At 37.5% G+C, this 21,444-nt stretch overlaps 4 protein-coding genes across 5 annotated transcripts; 2 read left to right on the top strand and 2 right to left on the bottom strand.

The window, feature by feature from the left end:
- Positions 1-1,321: 1,321 nt before the first annotated feature.
- Positions 1,322-3,046, top strand: LOC106543796 (olfactory receptor 5AP2-like). The gene is made up of 2 exons (XM_014059875.2): positions 1,322-2,230; positions 3,008-3,046. Exons 1-2 carry the CDS (start codon positions 1,322-1,324, stop codon positions 3,044-3,046), a joined length of 948 nt encoding a protein of 315 aa, XP_013915350.2.
- Positions 3,047-5,273: 2,227 nt separating this feature from the next.
- On the top strand, positions 5,274-8,922 carry LOC106543797 (olfactory receptor 5M5-like). Of its 2 annotated transcripts, XM_087714601.1 has the most exons (2): positions 5,274-5,297; positions 8,005-8,922. In XM_087714601.1, the coding sequence occupies exons 1-2, from the start codon at positions 5,280-5,282 to the stop codon at positions 8,920-8,922; spliced, it is 936 nt and encodes a 311-aa protein (XP_087570727.1). In that variant the 5' UTR covers positions 5,274-5,279. The 2 variants fall into 2 exon arrangements, with proteins under 2 accessions (XP_087570727.1, XP_013915351.2); XM_014059876.2 differs by lacking the exon at positions 5,274-5,297 and having other exon boundaries at positions 7,981-8,922.
- Positions 8,923-14,325: 5,403 nt separating this feature from the next.
- On the bottom strand, positions 14,326-15,261 carry LOC148049455 (olfactory receptor 5V1-like). The gene has a single exon (XM_087714506.1). It carries the CDS (start codon positions 15,259-15,261, stop codon positions 14,326-14,328), a length of 936 nt encoding a protein of 311 aa, XP_087570632.1.
- A 4,956-nt stretch (positions 15,262-20,217) lies between these two features.
- LOC148049454 (olfactory receptor 5AR1-like) lies at positions 20,218-21,444 on the bottom strand. Its single transcript, XM_087703640.1, has 2 exons — positions 20,536-21,444; positions 20,218-20,349 (listed from the first exon to the last, which is right to left on the bottom strand). Exons 1-2 carry the CDS (start codon positions 21,442-21,444, stop codon positions 20,218-20,220), a joined length of 1,041 nt encoding a protein of 346 aa, XP_087559766.1.

The following is a 21,444-nucleotide window of genomic DNA, read 5'->3' as shown; positions in this document are numbered from 1 at the left end:
GCAGGCTCTGCACCAGAAAAGCCACTCTTTCCAAGACCCATAAGACATTCTTTAAATGGAGCATGCTCCTCCTTTCTATCTACTGAGACAGATAGAAACAATACTTTCAACTTTTTAGAAGGACTGAAAATAATACCTTGTGGAAATACCCTTTGGCTTTACTGAAATGATAGACATAATGACTGTGTTTAAAACCTCACATAGGGAGGCTGTAATAATTTAATTTCTGAATAAAAGGATGCTCAATGTTTTTGGCATCTTAAAGTTGGAGTGCTGATTTGGTGAGGGGCTCCCAATGGAATAACAGAGAGGGTGAAAAAGATTAAGTACCACTTACTTAAATTGTCACCTCCAATAGTTATTTTTCTACCAAGGAAGCATCTATCAAGTTCTAGGCTCTTTTGACAGCAACAAGGACAAATAGGAAATTCCAAGGGAGCTGAGAAAAATAACCTGATGCCCAGTGTAGTTTAATTGCTGAGTTTCATCAGTCTTGAGGATACAAAAGATCACACCCATGAGATGTAATTGCAGTATATTATTGTGCTGTGCATTATTCCACTACATCATTTCAGATGGAATTTACACTGCTTAAGACAGGTAAGTCTCGCTAAGATATGTGTATCAGCCAGTGATTGGTGGAAAATGAAATCTTGACTATTCTAACTTGTAAGAAGCAACACATCTGTTTACTTTATTCATTTTCCCAAAGTAGGAAATTTATTTAACAGAATTTCAATAGCTGAAGGCAGAACATCTGTTTAATGATTTTATTATAAAGCAAGCTTTTGTAATAGAAAAATGTAGAGCCTGGATAATCTAACAGTAGCCATGATAGTCATAAAACTTGTGTAATTTTACATTTACAAACTCTGGAGCAAGAGAAGGATTGAGAAGATGTGTTTGCCACATCAGCATTGTTCCTGATTCCTTTTCTTTCTAATTGCTACAATATATACTTTTCTAAAATATGTGTCCTTTTTTTTCTTCCAATGAACTTTGCTCAAGAAAACTGTGTTCAGTTTGGTATAAATTTTCAACTGATCAATAATAAAGATTAATACTGGATTATTGGGTCATTTCAGAGTTACTGAACATGCACAATCCTGAATGTAAACTTAAATGTTTAAAAATATAAAGTAGAATTTGGAATTTGTTCTGTTTTAATCTATTGCATTTATGATAATTTATAGATAATTAAATAATTTATTTAATAAAGTTAAATAACTATATGTTTATCTTCTTTTTTCCAGTTTGTTTTGGGTTGCTCTTTTTCCCTTCTTTCTCTGACAGGTTTTTTTAAAATTGAAAAATACTATAAATGAATGAGAAAAATGAAAGCCAAGTAACCCAGTTCATTTTCTCAGGACTCACAGATTATCCACAATTGCAAGTAGTTCTGTTTGCCCTGTTCTTGATTATTTACATCATCACATTGAGTGCAAATCTAGGGATGATCCTATTGATCAAAATTGATCCCCAGCTGAATACTCCAATGTACTTCTTTCTCAGCCATTTGTCTTTCTTGGATGCTGGCTATTCTTCCACTGTTACTCCTAAAGCAATGGCAGGTTTTTTTGCCAAAAAGAAAAGCATTTCTTTGACCGGATGTGCTATTCAATTTTACATGTTCGATGGTTTGGTGATGACAGAATTGTTCTTACTGTCCATCATGGCTTACGATCGATATGTAGCCATCTGCAACCCATTGCTTTATTCTGTTGTTATGTCGAAGAAGTTGTGCACCATATTAGTGACCATTGTGTATCTCTATGGTTTTGTGAGCTCAGTGGTTCAAACAGCATTAACTTTTACACTCTCTTTCTGTTCCTCAAATGTGATTGATCATTTCTACTGCAATGACCCTCCACTATTAGCCTTGTCCTGCTCTGACACGCGTCCTAAAGAAATCCAGCTTTTAGTCTTGTCTGGTATTAATTTAAGTAGTTCTCTTTTGACAATTGTCGTCTCTTATGTCTACATTCTGTGCGCCATCTTTGGAAAACACTCCTCTGGGAGTAGACACAGAGCTTTCTCCACCTGTGCCTCCCACCTGACTGCTGTGATCATATTCTATGGCACCCTCTTCTTCATGTACCTGAAACCAAGCTCCACTCACTCTCTCAGTTATGACAAGGTGGTATCCGTTTTTTATGCTGTTGTTATCCCCATGCTGAACCCTCTTATCTATAGCCTGAGAAACAAAGAAGTGAAGGAAGCCTTGAAAAAGGTGATGGGGAGGAAATGCTTTTTTATAGTGAGACGCCTTGCAAACAATGTCCAATAGTGGGCACATGGCCAAATATTTGTGAAAAAAATAAATGGCAAGAAAGCTCTAGAATTTTCTAGTCAATTTCAAATGCAATTTACTCATTCTTCATAACAAAGGCAATATGGCCCCAATTGTTTCATTCTGTGATTAGCTGTGAAAAATTTCCTTAACACTCCACGTTCTATGCAAATTTGCCACAGCTTGGAAACTCTTCTCGCATCACGAAATAAAAAGTGTAACGTAAGAGGCACAGAGAGAATTAAAAGTCTGCCTTGCATCAAGAAACCCAGAAAAGAAACCAACATCTCTGGTCCTTGTGAGATGGATAAGGAGGCCTTTGACTTGCTATTGGTTTGAGAAACATGAAGTGGTGGAGTAGCCATAACTAAGAACCTGTGCTTGCTGCAGCTGCTAAGTCACAACCAAGAAAGAAGTCCCCTTGATCTTCATTCAAATGTTTTGTGATAGAGCTGGAATTTACAGAAAGCAAAGTTCATTCAGGTACATGAATGCTGACAAGATGGAACAGATCTTTATAATCTGCTAATTTCAATGGCTTCTGCTTGTTCCCAAAGCTACTTGTGAATTAGCAATTTTGCATTTCAATATCAGATACTGTACAGAACCTCCCCCTTCAGCCACTGTGACGTGGCACTAATCTTTTCTAACTGTTGCCTCTTCTTACCAACTCTTAATATTCCAATCTGTGAAATTAAGGGAAGGTAAACTGTAAAGCAACTGAAAAGGAGGCTTACAATTAATCCATACTATTAAGATTCAGAGACTCTAAAGAAAGATAAATTAAATTGTTTTATTTGTAATCAAGATGAAATTTCTTTAGATTAAATGAACAGAGTTCTTGGTAATTGTTAATTAGCTGGTTTCTCTAAATATTGTGTAAGATTTCTGATTCAAATTCAGAAGAATATGACTAGACACAAATCATCATTGGCATTATTGTATATAAAACAAAAACAAAATTAGTCATATTTGCTTGGAGTTATAAGTAGATTTATATATTGTGAATAATAACTTTTAAAGTATGTAATTTTCACATTTTAAAGAATTAAAAGAGACAAGTTCTTAACGCAGAGAAATGCAAACAAAAAGATGTCAGAAGGCAAAATTCACTTAACAAATGTCTCAGCAACATAAATTTTGGGCTCAATTGATGTCGTAAATCGAGGATTACCTATAATTTATATTCTATATATAATTTGTCATTCTTTTTGTTCAACAGAATTGTTTCTGCTATGTACATATAGAATGTGAGCCTTTCCAAATAAGTTATTTTAATCCTTTGCTATTTCTTAATAAATTTATTCCTCATAGCATGATACAGAGGAGGAATGTGTAATGTTATTGAGATTTATTGCTGTTTTCAGGGTTCATTTCTTATTGCTTTTTCTCCAAAACAGAAGGTGCCCTTCTATTTACCATGGCTGTCATGTATGACTACTTATTATGAAAGCAGGCTTTGAATTGTGTTTGGGATGACAGATTATGCTATTATTTTATTTGAATGTGTATAAAAGGTTTAAATGGCCACTCCCTTACAAGAAACCAGTTTAGTGTAGTGGTTAAGACACTAGACTAGAAACGGAGAGACTGAGTTTTAGTTCTGCTATATGTACGAAGGCAGCTGGGTGACTCTGGGCCAGACTCTTTCTCTCAGCCCGAGGAAGCAGACAATGGCAAACCATTTCTGAAATTCTATTAAGAAAGGTATAATTGTCCAGGCAATTGCCAAGAGTCAACACGGACTCAAAGTTGCACATACACATATACAAACAGAGAGAAAGGTATGTGTGTGTTGGGGGGGGGATGTAGTTGAGAGAAGGACACAGAGAGAAAAATACTGGGAGAGAAGGAGATGGCTGATATATAATAAAGAAATAGGAAAAACAGACTAAAAATGACGATTTACTTTAATTAAACACAGAGGAATTGTACTATGTATGCATCACTTTAAAAAGAAACAATTCATCATATCCTATGCCAGTGATGGCTAACCATTTTCTCTTTGCGTGCCAAAAGCAGTGCAAATGCGACTCTCCATGCCCAACCCCCTGCACATGCACATGCGCCCCCCTTGCACTCCCCCACGCATGTGCATACAACACACACACACACCTGTCCCATTTTGGGCCCAGTAGGCTTCCCTGCAGCCTTCTAGGACCAAAAATGGGATGCGGGGGGGCCACCGCACTCCCCCATGCCCCGTTTTAGGCCTAATGCTCATGCACACCCCCACCCCCACATATGGATATACACATGTATATCTAATGTACTGGAGTTCCAAGGAAAGAACACACAAGATGCCCAACAGCACAAGGATCTTAAATGAGTATAAGAACCAAGTTTAACATATGGATTCCAATTAAATCCTTATGAGGTGGCAGCTAAAAAGTGTAAAGAATAGTTTTATTTGTCTTCTTCCCATCTCACCCTGAATATGAATTGGAATGCCTTATACTATTTCTGTCCCCCCCCCAAAAAGCCCTTCATTTTAGCACAGTGGTAACTGCAATTACTGCTGATTTATCAGAAATAAAAGGAAAAGAATAGAAAGAAGAGATGTTTCCACAAATCCATTTATGCTTTTATGCGCTGAAAAATAAGCATACTTTTTGTAAGTCAGCAGCATTGTTCTGCTTATTCCAGATTCAGAAATATCCTGCTGGGTCTTCAGATTTCAGTGACCATAAAAAGACACAGCAATCAGAAAGAAAGAGAGACAGACTTAATGCAATGATTCCACTATAGGGATATGCGTTGGATTTGTCTATACTCCGAATGGGAATCAAACAGGATTATATAACCAGAAGAAATGAAATCCAATCTTTATGGAAGGGTCCATGAAAACTCTGGAAGCTTTGTGATGCTTTCCCATCAGTCAATCAGACATCTTGACTGCAGAAATGATTGCAACTCCCAGTTTTCTAACATACCAGGATGGCAAAAGGAAAAAAGCAAGGAAAAAAGAAGACACGTAATAGATAAAACTATGTTCACATGGAATAGAGTAAGCATGGGCTTTCATTTCACATTGCTTTGGAGCAGACTTTTGCATTCCTTTTTCGAGATTATCTCCACACCACTCAAATGTTCCAGCTTTTAGCAAGAGAAATTAAGGATAATTAAGGAAATTAAGGAATATAGCATGAGTGTCCAACCTTTTGGCTTGCCTGGACCTCATTAAGTGAGGAGTGAAGGCCTTGGACCACATATAAAATATATAATATGGTATCACTAAAAAAATCACTAAAAAAGTGCATAATAATGTTAAAAGTTGTGGGGCCACATTACTAGCTATCCAGGCATGCAGGACATGAATTGGACAAGCCTGCTGTATAGGATTTGGTCTTCTCCAAAAGATTTAACTTTTAGCCATTGTCTATCTTACTGCACTTTATCTGCCCTTCTTTGTTAATTAGGCAGCTGCCTTTCTATGGCTCCTAAGAGAATCAAAGGTAAAACTTTCATGTTCAGAGAGATTCATTCCTTGAACTGCTACTTGATCCTAATAAAGGCAGTTGTCAACATCAACAAATAATATGTGAAAAGAAAACAAAGAACAACGTTTGCTTCTGAACACCTTGGCAGCTCAGAAAGTCCTGCCTTGTAAGTACAGCTCTAGCACGATAGGATCAAAACAAGCTTAAAAAGTATCTCCTGTTATTCAATTTTCTGTGTTTTTTTCTTTTTCTTTTTTGTACAGAGTAGTATCTAATGAGACTCTGGCAGTGTCTGCATTCTACGCACAAACATGCAGCCAAAATGGAGGCAGCTGCTGTTTTGCTGAACTAGGCAGAGATCTTTCAAAAATAAGTCAGACACAGGAGAACCTCATTAGAGACTTGGCTTTGTAGGAAAATGGTGTCTGGCTATTTTCTGTTTCCATTTTTCCTCCAGTTGCTGCTTGTTAGTAAACATACTTAACCGCTATCAAGGGAGAAAATATTAAGCCAACTGCAATACTGTATATAATTATGCGGTTTCCTATATGAATTCTTGATAACAACTGTGCTTCAAGGACTAGTCAGGTAGGTCCTTAACGTCAGAGCTTTTTAAAAAAGGTGTGTGTGTGTGTGTGTGTGTGTGTGTGTGTGTGTACACACACTGTTGCTGCTTTCTAGCATTGATTTGCTCAATTGGTAGCTAATTAAAGATGAATTCAATGTATTCCAGTTTCAGAAACTTATATATGGGTAGTGTTTAAATGATCAAAAGTTTTTTAAAAGGCTGCAATAATTCAGGAATTTTTTAATTTAATACTTTAATAATTCATTTTTGCAAAAGCTAAAATTAACGTTAGTGATCGGTCTTTTGTATATTTTAGTTGCATGTAGTCCTGGAAGGAGAAAAGAGCACAGCCTTGTCAATTTCACCTTTTATTTTTTTTTAAACATTGTTCAATCCATTCGTCTACCCTTCCATCAGAACATTTGAAGGAAAAACAAAACCCGCCTGCTCATTGTTCCACTGGTGAGTTTGTAAAAATATTTTGGTCCTGGAGGGCAGCAATCAATGTCAAGGTAAAGAAGGCCAATTTTTCCCAGCATTGGAGCTTTATCAACACAACTAGGTCTTTGCATAAGATTGTACCAGAGTACAATCATTTGAGACTGATCTTTTGTGCCTTACATGAGAACTCTTGGTTAATTTGTTAATCCATTGGTTGGGGGGGTGGGGGTGGCTGTCCATAGCATTCTCAGGTTTCCAATACCAAAATTAAAGCATCAAATAGTCTTATCCTGTTTCTTCAAAGTCCAACTTTCATTCCACACAATGTCACAGAGAGTAATATGGCTTGTACTATATTGTAGGTATATAGGCAGGTGTTATATTATAGACATATTCTTTTCCAAAGCCTTCGGGATGCTCTACCAAGTGATAGCCTGCATTTTAATTCTAGACGGTTAGTTTACTGTTGATAGTTGATCCTAAAAGGCAGATGGTATTCACCATTTTTTTTACTTATTTCTTATACAAAGGAAAGATAGAAAGAATGGATGCGAGTACTATAGACAAGTTTATTAAATATGCCTGGGAAAGTGTTAACAGTCGATTAAAAGGGTGACAAAAAAAGGATAATGAACAAGATTTGGGAAGGGCAGTATGACTACACTGGAAATGTTTTTTTTCCCAGTCAAACATTTTCTTTTCAGTCTTCAATTGAGAGGAATATGAATATGTGAAAAGAGTTTTATTTGATTTAGAAAAATTGTATTATTTCTTAATATGTTTTTATATAGTGCCTATTATTTTTACAAATAACTCAAAGCAGAAAAGATATCCAACACACCTTCATCTGCATCATTTCCCAACAATACTGTAAGGTGGGTTGAGAGAGAGAGAGATTGACCCAAAGTCACCCAGCTGGGTTTCATGGTTAAGGCAGAACTAGAACTCACAGTCTCCTGGTTTCTAGATTGATGCCTTAAACACTAGAGCAAACTGACTCTCAAGTTCAATAATAAAGTGAGTGAGGTTGAATTATAAACTCCGGTGAAGCATATTTAAATCATCATCTTCCTAATGTTATTCCCACAAGTGCAAGGTCCACTTTTCAGATCAATGAACATTAAATATTTATTTTAAAATAAACCAGTAAACATCAAAAGTTAATGAACAACAATACAGTAATATTGATTTCTTCTTCCTTTCTTCAAACCCTGGGCAGGGAAAAAAAAGGACAGGACTACATGATTGAACAAAATCAGACCCAGGTGACTGAATTCATCTTTTCAGGGTTCACAGATCATCCAGAATTACAAGTTGTTCTCTTTAATATATTCTTGATGATTTATATCATTACACTGAGTGCAAATCTAGGGATGATCCTGTTGATCAAGATCGATCCCCAGCTACATACTCCAATGTACTTCTTTCTCAGCCATTTGGCCTTCCTGGATGCCAGCTATTCTTCAACTGTTACCCCCAAGGCAATATCAGATTTTTTAGCTGACAAGAAAACCATTTCGTGGGCTGGATGTCTTATACAATTTTTTATGTTTGTTGCATTGGTGACCACTGAATTGTTTTTGCTATCAGCCATGGCCTATGATCGATATGTGGCTATTTGCCATCCATTGCTTTATTCCAGAATTATGTCCAAAAAGTGCTGTGTTTCCTTAGTAGTTGGCGTCTATAGCTATGGATTTTTAAACTCCATAATCCAGACAGCATTAACATTCCAGTTATCCTTCTGTGGTCCAAATTTAATTAACCACTTTTACTGCAATGATCCACCACTTCTAGCTTTATCCTGCTCTAACACTCAGCCAAAAGAAATCCAGCTTTTTGCCTTGAGTACTATCAATTTAACTGGGTCCCTCTTCACAGTCATCATCTCCTATATCTATATTCTCAATGCCATCTTCAGAAAACCTTCTACTAGCGGAAGACACAAAGCCTTCTCTACCTGTGCCTCTCACCTGACTGCTATTGTGATTTTCTATGGCACCCTCTTCTTCATGTATGTGCAACCAAGCTCTTCTCATTCTCTGAATTATGACAAAGTAATTTCTGTGTTGTATGCTGTTGTGATCCCCATGCTGAACCCCCTTATCTATGTTTTGAGAAACAAAGAAGTTAAAGGAGCCTGGAGAAAAATAAAGATTAAGAAATTGTTTTTTATAATATGACATGTATATATATGCCTATTTTGCAGCTTTTTATATATTACCCACTTAACCGACCATGCACTAGGTAAAGTGCAACAGATTAAAATTACAAAATCAACAATAGAAATGAGCCTTTAAAAAAAAAATAAAGATGGATGTCTATAAGGCACAGTTGAAGGCACAGTGTAATAAAAATGTCTCTAAATGGTAACATGCATTCGTTCATTCATTCATTCATCCACTCACTTATTCATTCATTTATCCATCTAATTTATATGGCCAGCCATCTAGCCAAGAAACTTGGGGTGACCAAAAAAACAAGTAAAAGTAATTACATTAAAATAAAAAAACCTATTAAAAGTATATTGAGACTCAATAGAAACACAGACACAAACTACGGGATATAGTACAACTCCCAATTCGTTTTCTTAAGATTATTAAAGATGGAGCATTACAGATCTTTGGGGGTTAAGAATCCCAAGGTGTGGGCATTGCCACAGAGAAAGCCTATCATCTTATTCATGCCCCCTCCTCAATTCAGGGTAGGGAGGGTAATTCTTAACAGGTTTTCTTAGGATTTTTTTTTCCTGTGAAGAGGTGGATTCAATAGCTGCAAGTAGAACTGAATGTAACATAATGCTGTCTCATAGGACCTTATAGGTCATTACCAATACTTTGAGTTGGGTCTTGATGACTAGTGGGATCCAATGAAGTATGGAATGGTAAGTGAGCACCTGTCTACCCTAAATGAGTTCAAATCACCAGGACCAGATAGATTACACCCCAGGGTTCTGAAGGAACTGGCAGAGGAGATCTCAGAACTGAACCAGTGGTGGGTTTCAAAAATTTTTAGAAACTCTTCTGTAGATCTGGCCTGTTTTGTGAGAGTGACTTGCCGGGCTTGTAACCGAGTAGGAGACGCTTGCCGGCCATGTGACCGGGTGGGAGTGGCTTGCCAGCCATATGACTGGGTGGGCATGGCCAACTTGTAAAATGTGGTGAAACTCACTTAACAACACTCTTGCTTAGCAACCAAAATATTGGCTCAGAAACTCTGGCATTTAAAGCACGCAAGTCTTAAAGCTGTCAAGTTACAAGACCCTTGCACCCCTAACCCTTTAGGGAAAAAAACAGGGGTGTTCAAACTTGACAGCTTTAAGACTTGTGGACTTCAACTCCCAGAATTCCTCCTCTCACTCTTCATCTTGATGATGTGTGGACGGGCGGAGGGAGGGACCTGGAACTGGTTCTAAATGGCACTGTAGATTTGTGGAACTTCTTCTATAGAAGAGGTTAGAACTGGCAGGAACCCACCCCTGCACTGAACTATATCTTTCAGAGATCCTGGAGCACCCGAGAACTGCCAGAGGACTGGAAAAGAGCTGATGTGGTCCCCATCTTCAAAAAAGGAAAAAAATAGATCCAGGAAACTATATATCTATCAGCCTGGCCTCAATACCAGGGAAGATTCTGGAAAAGATAATCAAGCAACGAATTAGTGAACAACTAGAAGTAAACAAAGTAATAGCCAAAAGCCAACAGGGGTTTGTCAAAAACAGATCATGCCAGACTAATCTTATTGCATTCTTCAACAAAGTGACAAAATTAGTGGACCAGAGAAATGTCGTCGATATAATTTACGTGGACTTCAGCAAGGCATTTGATAAAGTAAACCATAACCTACTACTAGATAAAGTAGAAAAGTGTGGGTTAGACAGCATCACCACCAGATGTATTCGTAACTGGCTGACCAACCACACTTAATGTGTAGTCCTCAATGGAACTGCATCTACATGGAGGGAAGTATGCAGTGGAGTACCCCAAGGCTCTGTTTTAGGCCCAGTACTCTTCAACATCTTCATCAATGATTTGGATGAGGGGATAAATGGGGAACACATCAAATTTGCAAATGACACCAAGATGGCAGGAATAGCCAACACTCCAGAAAATAGGCTTAAGATACAGACAAACTTGAACAATGGATACAGACAAACTTGAACAATGGGCACTATCTAACAAAATGAAATTTGATGGTGAAAAAAGTAAGGTTCTACATTTAGGCAAGAAAAACAAAATTCACAAATACAGTATAGGTGGTACCTTGCCCAATAGTAGTAATTGTGAGAGGGATCTTGGAATCCTAGTGGACAACCATTTAAATATGAGCCAGCAGTGTGCAGCAGCTGCCAAAAAGGCAACACAGTTCTAGGCTGCATAACCAGAGGAATAGAATCAAGATCACGTGAAGTGTTAATAGCACTTTATAATGCCTTGGTAAGGTCATACTTGGAATACTGCATTCAGTTTTGGTCACCATAATGTAAAAAAGATTTGGAGACTCTAGACAGAGTGCACAGAAGAGCAATAAAGATGATTAGGGGATTGGAGGCTAAAACATGAGGAACAGTTGCAGGAACTGGGTATGTCTAGTTTAATGAAAATAAGGAGTAGGGGAGACATGATAGCAGTCTTCCAATATCTCAAGGGTTGCCACAGAGAAGTGGGAGTCAAACTATTCTACAAAGCACCTGAGGGTGGAACAAGAAGCAATGGGCGGAAACTAATGAAGGAGATAAGGAACTTAGAACTGAAGAGGAATTTCCTGACAGTTAGAATAATTAATCAGTGGAACGACTTGCCTCCAGAAGTAGTGAATGCCCCAACACTGGAAGTCTTTAAGAAGATGTTGGATAGCCATCTGTCTGAAACGGTATAGGGTTTCCTGCCTAGGCAGGGGGTTGGACTAGAAGACCTCCAAGGTCCCTTCCAACTCTGCTATTGTGTTGTATTGTAGAAGTGGTTTCAGGAAAGCTGTGATCGTGCCATGGCTGGATTGGCTCACCATTAATCTTGCAGCTGCATTCTAAACCACCTATGGTTTCCAGATGCTCTCCAAAGCCTACCCTACTTAGATTGCATTACATCCAAGTGATGCTCAAAGCATGAATGATTAATCCTGACCATATTGGGACAACAAGGTTCTGACTGCCTCATGAGCCATAACCACTGTTTCTATGAACTCATGTCCCAAGATCTTTTTGGGGGAAACAATTTTTCTGGGAGTTTACTGACAAATGCCTTGGGTTTGGAAGCATTTAATTGGGCTTTCTTTTCTATCTGTTAGACACTGGTTGAGCCATTTCCAGTTTGGAAATGCATACCAGAATGTCATCAGAGCCATTGGGCAGCATACAAATAAAATAAATAAACAAATATCATCCTACACAACACAACAGTTGCTCCCCTCCAATGGTTTCATCCAGCATGGTGAGAAAAGGCATGGAGGAGAATATTTAACCCTGGGACAACCAAAGGAACCAGGAAGACCTCTTTTTTCATCCCTATCCTGACAAACTTCATCCACTAAAGTGATTGACACCATTTCTATTCCATTATTGGATCTCAAAATAATTACTTTTCTCAAAGTTGCAATTGAGTGTCATCATTTTCCCAATAAAGTTGAATATGGGAGCGAATATGCTCAAACATTTATGGATCAGGAAAGGCTATTTCAGGCACCAACTGGAAATCTTTTATGGAACATATTACTGAATATACTGAATATGGGGGAGTTACAAAAGTTCCTTCTATGGTGGAATCACCATTCCACCATAGAAGGAACCTTTGTAATGTAATCAAAAAGAGGAAGGAGGAGAATTCTTTGAGAAAAAAAGATATGATAGCTATTTCAGGGTGACTTAAGGGGTGACTTAAATATAATTTAATTAATTAGGATGGATTTTTTTTTAAAAAAATGATATATGTACTGTTAGAAAGCTTTAAGTTAGTTTTGTATGTATAAAATGAGTCCTTTATGTAATGCTGAATAATATTCTAAAGTTGGCAAAATATTACAGACTAGATTTGAAATTATGAATGATATATTATTCCCCACAAGAAGGAGAAGCTGAGATGGTTAAAATGATTCTTTTATCCAAATAAGAGAATGTATTTAATTTTGGCTCTAGTTTGAAATTGCTTCTGGATTTTGTGCTTTGCAGTTTTTGTAAACTAGACAGGCTTATTATAGAAATGCTTGTATTTGCTGTGGTTGTAATGTTACTTCAACAGTGCCAAAGAGAGTCAGAAGTTGGTGTCTTTTTCTTTTTTTCTCCCATTACACGATACCCCCTCTTTTTCCCTTCCTCTTATTTTTCCATGTTTCTTTTTCTTTGTATTTTATACTTTGATAAATTAATTAAAAAGTTAAATTGAAAAAAAAGAAAGAAGGAAGAGGGTTGCCACTGCCTGAGTTACTGCTGGTTCTGTCACTGGAAAAATCTGAATAAATCCCATTCAAAATCAAAATTATTGAGGGGCTGAGGAGGAGTATAGACATATAATAAGAACATATGCTTATCTCACTTTCATGTAGTTCACATGAATTTCATGTATTCTTATAAAAATTAAGACAAAAGAGAAATATACATTAAGATATCAAGCTATTGTTACTTAAATTCCAAAAGTTGGTAGAGAAATACCATAGATCCAGAAACTTTACAAGAAGCATATATTTTGAGGGGGGAATCACATTATCACAGAGTAAAATTGCTTTCTCTTCAATAGAGGGCAGAAGGAATCTCAGCTATAGGTGAGAATGTCAATTAGGATAACAGAGTTGGATTGTTGCGACATTGCATTTTAAGTACAGTTACATCACAAATTCATCCGTTCTAATATCTAAGGTTTTCTTCTAAAACAAAAGTAAAAACTTTCAACCGCCCCTTTATAGATTTTTTTTTCCTTTCAATCATGTCTGATTCTCAGTGATTACCTCGGCAAGTCCTGGCAATTTTCTTGGAAAGGTTTTTTTTTAATAAATATTTTATTTTTATTTTTGAACAAACACAAAGAGACAAAACACACAAAAAAGCAAGGTTTTTAAGAAATGGTTTACAATTGCCTCCTTCCTAGAGCTGAGAGAAAGTAACTAGCCCAAGACCCCTAGCTGCCTTTATGCCTAAGGCAAGACTAGAATTCACTGCCTCCCACTTTCTAGCCTGATGCTTTAATTGCTATACCAAATTGGTTCTCTCCTTATGGATATCAAAAGAGAAATATTGTCAGCCTCGTGGACCACCCAATCACAACTAGATGATTTTATATCTAAGTACATTGACAAAATCTTGAAAAACTGAAAGTACACATTCCTCCCACATTTTCTTTACAAACAAAGAAATGTCTCATCTAAGCTTCTTGATCTTCCCACTATCCAGCTGCAGGATATGTTGTTTCCTATATTGACAATTCAGCATGCTCAATTTTCAAAGCTGTTTTCCATATACCATTACAAATATTGAACAAAAACAAGCAATCTTAGTGTTCACTCAGGCTCATTACAATGACAATATAGCTAGATCAGAAAAAAAGCCAATGCTTTAAACACTTAACATTTTTTGATAAAGAAGGAAAGAAAAGAGATATCTATGAAAATCTTTTCAGTTTGAAGGCTTTGTACAATGCTTTTTTAACTTCCTTATTTCTCAGACTGTAGACCATAGGGTTCAGCATAGGAGTGATTATCCCGTATAGCATGGAAATTATTCTGTCTTGTATGCCTGAATAAGAAGAGGTGGGACGAGCATAGGTAGCAATGGTGGCCCCGTAGAAAAGACTTACAACAATCAAATGAGAACCACAGGTGGAAAAAGCTTTGTGCCTCCCCTCAGTGGAAGGCATGCGCAGGATGGTAGAAATTATGTAGATGTAAGAGATCAAGGTAACCAGAAAAGCCCCACTTCCTATAATACCAGCAACAAGAAGAACAACAATTTCAGCAAAGTAAGTAGAAGAACAAGAGAGAGCCATCACAGGATGAAGATCACAGAAATATTGGTTGAGCTTCTTAGATCCACAGAAAGACAACCTAAAAGTCAATGAGGTGTGAATCATAGAATTAATTAAGCCCAATAGCCAAATTACAGCCATGAGTTGAATGCACCATTCTTTATTCATTATATTAGTATAATGTAAAGGACTACATATTGCCACATAGCGGTCATAAGCCATCACTGCAAGCAAGAAGATTTCAGTGCCCACCATATCAATCAGGAAGAAGAGTTGCAGCACGCAGCCAACAAATGATATTTTCTTGTCCTTTGACAAGAATATCTGGAGCATCTTTGGTACAATGACAGTTGGACAAAGGATGTCCAGCAGTGATAAATTACTCAGGAAGAAATACATTGGAGTTTGGAGGTGAGCATCTGTTCCTATGGCCGTGAGAATAGCGCCGTTCCCTGCCAGGGTGGTCAAGTAGATCAGCAGAATCACCACAAAGAGGGTAGTCTGTACTTCAGGGAGATCAGACAGTTCAGTCAAGTAGAAGTCCATCAACACAGTTGTGTTGCTTTTCTCCATCTTTCTGGCAATCAGAGTGAGCTGCAGGAGTACCTAAAATAAGACAACGCAAAAGAGGTTGGTTAAAAGAATACATATTTCTGAATTTTAGGGTATAGCAGAGATGCAGATTATCACCTACGTTTCTTCCATATATATCTGCAGACTACAGAGGGTAGTTGACAATTGGATGCTGGGAATAAGTCCACAATTGGGGGGAACACTATACAAGTAGACAGATAGTGTCTCTTTCTCTTTGTAAGTAGGATCAGTGTTAAATGTTATTACCTATTTTTATGAATGATGATGCCTTTGGAGGCTTTAGTAATCCAGAACCCCTCATCCCTTCATGGTCAGTGATCAAGCATGAAGGAGTTAGAAATCATCTCTAGTTTTTCACTCCCTTTCTGTCATTTCTTTTTCCTTTTCTGTGATTACTTAGATTATAAAAATCAGCATAAATGGTTAGTACTATAAAAATATTAACATAGGAGGAACAGATGAAGAATAGATCATTATTAAATTATAACTTTTGTGTTTAAAAGAGGCTTTAGTCACGATCTAAATTAACAAAACAGCATTGATAAAAGTAGTTATGGCTATAGACTATGAAACTAATATCTGACTGCAAATATTCAACCTAGAAATCCATTGAATGCAAATTCTTAATCCAGATTTAGTTCAGGAATGCATAAGAGAGTCAAATTGCTGCAGCAGGTTAGCTTAGAATTGCTCTTGTAATTCTATAAGGTACTTATCAGAAGGAGTGGATTAGTTTTATGACACTCCTACTAGCCTAGGATATACAAAGAAACCTTTTATACTACAAAATCTCTATTACTAGCAGACATAAATCAGTTACGGGTGTTTCTTTTTTCAAAACCACAAAGTTAAATGGGTTTCAATTCACCAAAAATGACATGAAGTATTAATACCACTTTATAATGCCTTGGTAAGGTCATACTTGGAATACTGCATTCAGTTCTGGCCGCCACAATGTAGAAAAGTTGTGAAGACTCTGGAAAGAGTGCAGAGAAGAGCAACAAAGATGATTAGGGGACTGGAGACTAAAACATATGAAGAAGGGTTGCAGGAACTGGGTATGTCTGGTTTAATAGAAAGAAGAACTAGGGGAGACATGATAGCAGTGTTCCAATATCTCAGGGGTTGCCACAAAGAAGAGGGAGTCAAACTATGCTCCAAGGCACCTGAGGGTAGAACAAGAAGCAATGGGTGGAAACTAATGAAGGAGAGAAGCAACTTAGAACTGAGGGGAAATTTCCTGACAGTTATGACAATTAATCAGTGGAACAGCTTTCCTCCAGAGGTTGTGAATGCCGCCACACTGCAAGTCTTTAAGAAGAGGTTAGATAGCCATCTGTCTGCAACGGTATAGGGTTTCCTGCCTAGGCAGAGGGTTGGAGTAGAAGACCTCCAAGGTCCCTTCCAACTCTGCTATTGTATTGTATTAATATAGTGCAAAACTATATTTTCAAAGCTGTTATTAAGCCTCCTGTAAAATCCCTTAAATTAAACCTTCCCATTCTGTAGTTGGAGATAAAATATTAAGAAATAAAAATGTCCTAAGGTTATCAGTTGAGATTTTGCCAGAGCTATGAATAAAATCTAGTATCTTCTGACATTGACTCAGGGCAAGTAATTCATTAAAGATAAAACTGTAGACAAAATAGACCCACTCATTTTCATCTGTGGGCCTCCAAGTGGATTGTGCTGCAGTCTTAATATTTCACCATATGTCCATAAGAAAAATCCTGCACATCAAGGGGGGCACCTGAACATGGAAGATGACTTTAGATAATGTCTAACGGAAAAAAATTATTCTTCCAATAAAGTGAAGTCACTTGCCTTTATTGTTTGTTCTGTCTGTAACAACACAGTAACCACAGCATGAAGAATTTATGTGGAGTCAAGCAAAATACATGCATGGCTACTCAGGCATCACATTAACGATCATTGCTCCAATCATCAAAGTAAAGTCTTTGCTACCTCTTCCTTTTTATCAAATGCACATGTCAGCGTTAAGACAAAGAGTCTATTGAGGGACTCAAAGTTCCCCAAGGAATTTGATACCAGTTCGATTTGAGTCTCCTTGGAACAGAAGTTCAATTTGGTGGGGTTTTTTTTTAATACAACAGCATCAAAGTAGGAAGAGTGACTTTACACTACTGTTAATCTCTGAGAAGTAAATTAAAAAGGGACTTCCTGCCAAGAAAGTACAAATGGTATTGGATTATTCGTGATATCCATCTCCCATTTGTAGTAACTCAAAGAAGTAAACTTATTCGAGCGAACTTTGTACTTTTTTATTTTGTTTGCAATTGGGTCTGTTCAAAAGGTTATTTCTGTTGTGCAGCTCTAATCCATATCAAGCATCCTGTGTGTATATGTGACAATTTCTGTATATAGGTTTTAAATCTCCAGTTGTGAAAAGGGCACAAATGTGATAAAATAAGATCTTACCTATTATTGTTATATCCCCGTCTCTTGTCTTTAAAGGAAATTATATCTTTTTCATGGTAAACCAGGGTATGGACATTGTTAACCATTATAACAGAAAGACGATTATGTTCTGAGCTATTGTTCTGTGGCTTGCACAATTGCAATTTCTGCTATGCCTTCTAAATGGATAAAGGCTGGCACTCCCCATCACATCCCAATATTCAGACAATCTATTTCTGTCTTTCTTGATTTAAAAATAATATCTGGATTATTTTATATTTATCTATTGATTTTTTTAATAAGGAATATTGGTCTCTATGGACCAAATCACCTCACAAGCTAGCTTTGTATAGCAAAATGAGATGGGGGAGGTCTATTGACATCGCTATCAACTCCTACAGGAAATGTGGAAAACAAATCTAACAAATAGGTGTGAGGTTTTTTGTTTGTTGGTTTTTGAATGAGTTGAAACTGCTGCTGGTGTGGTCCATCAGAAGAGGCAAACAACAGAAAATTGGGAACCACAAGTGGAAAATGCTTTTCTCCTGCCCTCAGCAGAGTGCATGCGTAAGATAGATGAAATTATATAGATGTAAGACATCAGGGTAACAAGAAAAGCACCACCCCCTAAAGTGCCAGCCACAAGGAGGAGGACAAGCTCAGGTAGATACATGAAAGAGTGGGGGAAGGGATGTCACAGTAATATTGATTATGTTAGATTGGAGGCTTGGCAATTAACAACAGCTCTTTATTGGTAATAACTATGTTCAATCCAGCAACCGCTTTGTCTGACAGCAGCCCTTTTATAGGGAGCTGTCAGACGGCTTGGCCAATCACCTTTGAGTATTTTCCCGCCAGATCAGAGGACCTTGGTGGAACCTACCATACTGGTTATCAGTATGTAACAAATTAACTTTTTAGAGCCAACAGGAAAGTAACATAAAGGTCAGTGGGGTAAAAACCATGGTATTTGTTTACCCTGTTAGCCAGGTCCCAGCTGCCGATTGAGCACATAGTCACTCGCTTATAATATTTGTGTAGTGTGAGGTCCTGTCTATCGCCACATGGTGGTCATGAGCCATCAGTGCAAGCAATAATAATAATAATTCAGGGCCTACCACATAAATCAGGAAGAAGAATTGCAGCATGCAGTCAATAAAGGATATTCTCTTGTCCTCTGACAAGAAGCATTTTTGGCACAGTGACAGTAGGACAAGGGACATCCAGCAAAGCTGAATTACACAGAAAGAAATACATATGAGTTTGGAGGTGAGCATCTGTCACTGTTACTTATAAGAATAGCCCCACTCCCTACCAGAGTGGTGAAGTTGGGCAGTAGAATCACCACAAACAGAGTAAGGTGCAGTGCGTGCAGATTGTCTCTACAGAGGACAATCACAGGTGGTCGGTGAGGCAATAAGGAATGAAAGGAGCTGGAGTTGGGACATTTCAGTACAACAGCTGAGTTCTATACTACAAGTTCTCAAACATGAGAGGCACATTAATCTCAGTTAATCCATAACTTTTTCACCAACCGTGTTAGTCTAGGATGGAAGAGATGTTAATATATCCATTCAAAATCAGAATTTTTGAGGGGCTAAAGAAGAGTATTAACATATAGTGAGAACTTGTTCTAATCTCACTTGCATGAAGTTCACAATTTTCTTAGAAAATTAAGAACAGGAGGGGAAAATGCATTAAGTTAAAAGCCCCAAAAGTGCTTTTTCCAAGAGGCAACTGTACTTTCCTTCATCCAACAAGTGAAATGTCTTCAAAGAAAAACAAGAAAGTCCAGTTACCTCATGAAAAAAGCACCTTTGCATGTCCGGGATGACTGAAAATCTCCATAGACATTAAGTTAAAAGCTGTTGTTATTTAAATTCCAAAAATTGATAGAAGAATACCATGGATCCGTAAACATTAAAACAAACATTTATTTTGAGTAGGGAAAAAAGCACATTTATTATTAAATATTAAAATTCTCTTCTTTTCAATAGACGGAAGGAAGCTCACTACAAGTGAGAATGTCACTTGGAATAACAGAATTGGACTGTTGCAACATTGCATTATAAGTACAGTTACATCACAATTTCATGCATTCTGATATTAAGGCATGGATGGTTCTAAAACAAAAACAAAAAGCTTCAGCCAACCCTTTATCGATTATTTTTTCTTCCTTTCAATCATGTCTGATTCTTAGTGACTGCCTGGACAAGTCCCAGCAATTTTCCTGACAAGGCTTTTCAGAACTGATTTGGCATTGCCTTCTTCTTGGAGCTGAAAAAAAGGTAACCAGCCCAAGGCCACCTAGCTGGCTTTGTACCAAGGCAGGACTAGAATTCACAGCTTCTCAGTTTCTAACCTGATGCCTTAATAATTACACCAAATTATTTCTTTCTTTTACAAATAGAAAAATATTGTCAGCCTCATGGGACAAACCCACAATTAAATGAGTTAATTCTAATTATATTGACAAAATCTTGAAAGTCTGAAAATACATCCCCACCCCAATTTCCTTTACAGCCCAAGAAACAAAGGAGTGTCTTGTCTATGCTTCTTGCCATTTCCCACTATCCATTTGTGGGCTATGATGTCTCTTATCTGACCATTCTCTTGGCAGCTCTCTTTGCCCAGTCTTTTGCCCAAGATCTTTGCCACATACCATTACAAATATTGAACAAAAGCAGGCTATCATAGTGCTTATCTAGGTTTTTTTTTAACAATGATATTATGGCTAAATTAGAGAACAAACAATGCTTTAAACACTTAACACTTTTTGATAATTAAAGAAGGAAAGAAAAGAGATAAATATGAAAATCTTTAAAGTTTGAAGGCTTTGTACAATGCTTTTTTAACTTCCTTATTTCTCAGACTGTAGACCATAGGGTTCAGCATAGGAGTGATTATCCCATATAGCATGGAAATTATTCTGTCTTGTATGCCTGAATAAGAAGAGGTGGGACGAGCATAGGTAGCAATGGTGGCCCCGTAGAAAAGACTTACAACAATCAAATGAGAACCACAGGTGGAAAAAGCTTTGTGCCTCCCCTCAGTGGAAGGCATGCGCAGGATGGTAGAAATTATGTAGATGTAAGAGATCAAGGTAACCAGAAAAGCCCCACTTCCTATAATACCAGCAACAAGAAGAAGAACAATTTCAGCAAGGTAGGTAGAAGAACAAGAGAGAGCCCTCACAGGATGAAGATCACAGAAATATTGGTTGAGCTTCTTAGAGCCACAGAAAGACAACCTAAAAGTCAATGAGGTGTGAATCATAGAATTAATTAAGCCCAATAGCCAAATTACAGCCATGAGTTGAATGCACCATTCTTTATTCATTATATTAGTATAATGTAAAGGACTACATATTGCCACATAGCGGTCATAAGCCATCACTGCAAGCAAGAAGATTTCAGTGCCCACCATATCAATCAGGAAGAAGAGTTGCAGCACGCAGCCAACAAATGATATTTTCTTGTCCTTTGACAAGAATATCTGGAGCATCTTTGGTACAATGACAGTTGGACAAAGGATGTCCAGCAATGATAAATTACTCAGGAAGAAGTACATTGGAGTTTGGAGGTGAGCATCTGTTCCTATGGCCATGAGAATAGCCCCATTCCCTGCCAGGGTGGTCAAGTAGATCAGCAGAATCACCACAAAGAGGGCAGTCTGTACTTCAGGGAGATCAGACAGTTCAGTCAAGTAGAAGTCCATCAACACAGTTGTGTTGCTTTTCTCCAT

This window comes from Thamnophis sirtalis, unplaced genomic scaffold (genome assembly GCF_051295495.1).
Source record: "Thamnophis sirtalis isolate CommonGarterSnake01/CBP01778 unplaced genomic scaffold, rThaSir2_p1.2 scaffold_1, whole genome shotgun sequence".
Lineage (NCBI taxonomy): Eukaryota > Metazoa > Chordata > Lepidosauria > Squamata > Natricidae > Thamnophis > Thamnophis sirtalis.
This window is presented reverse-complemented; position numbering and strand designations above follow the sequence as displayed.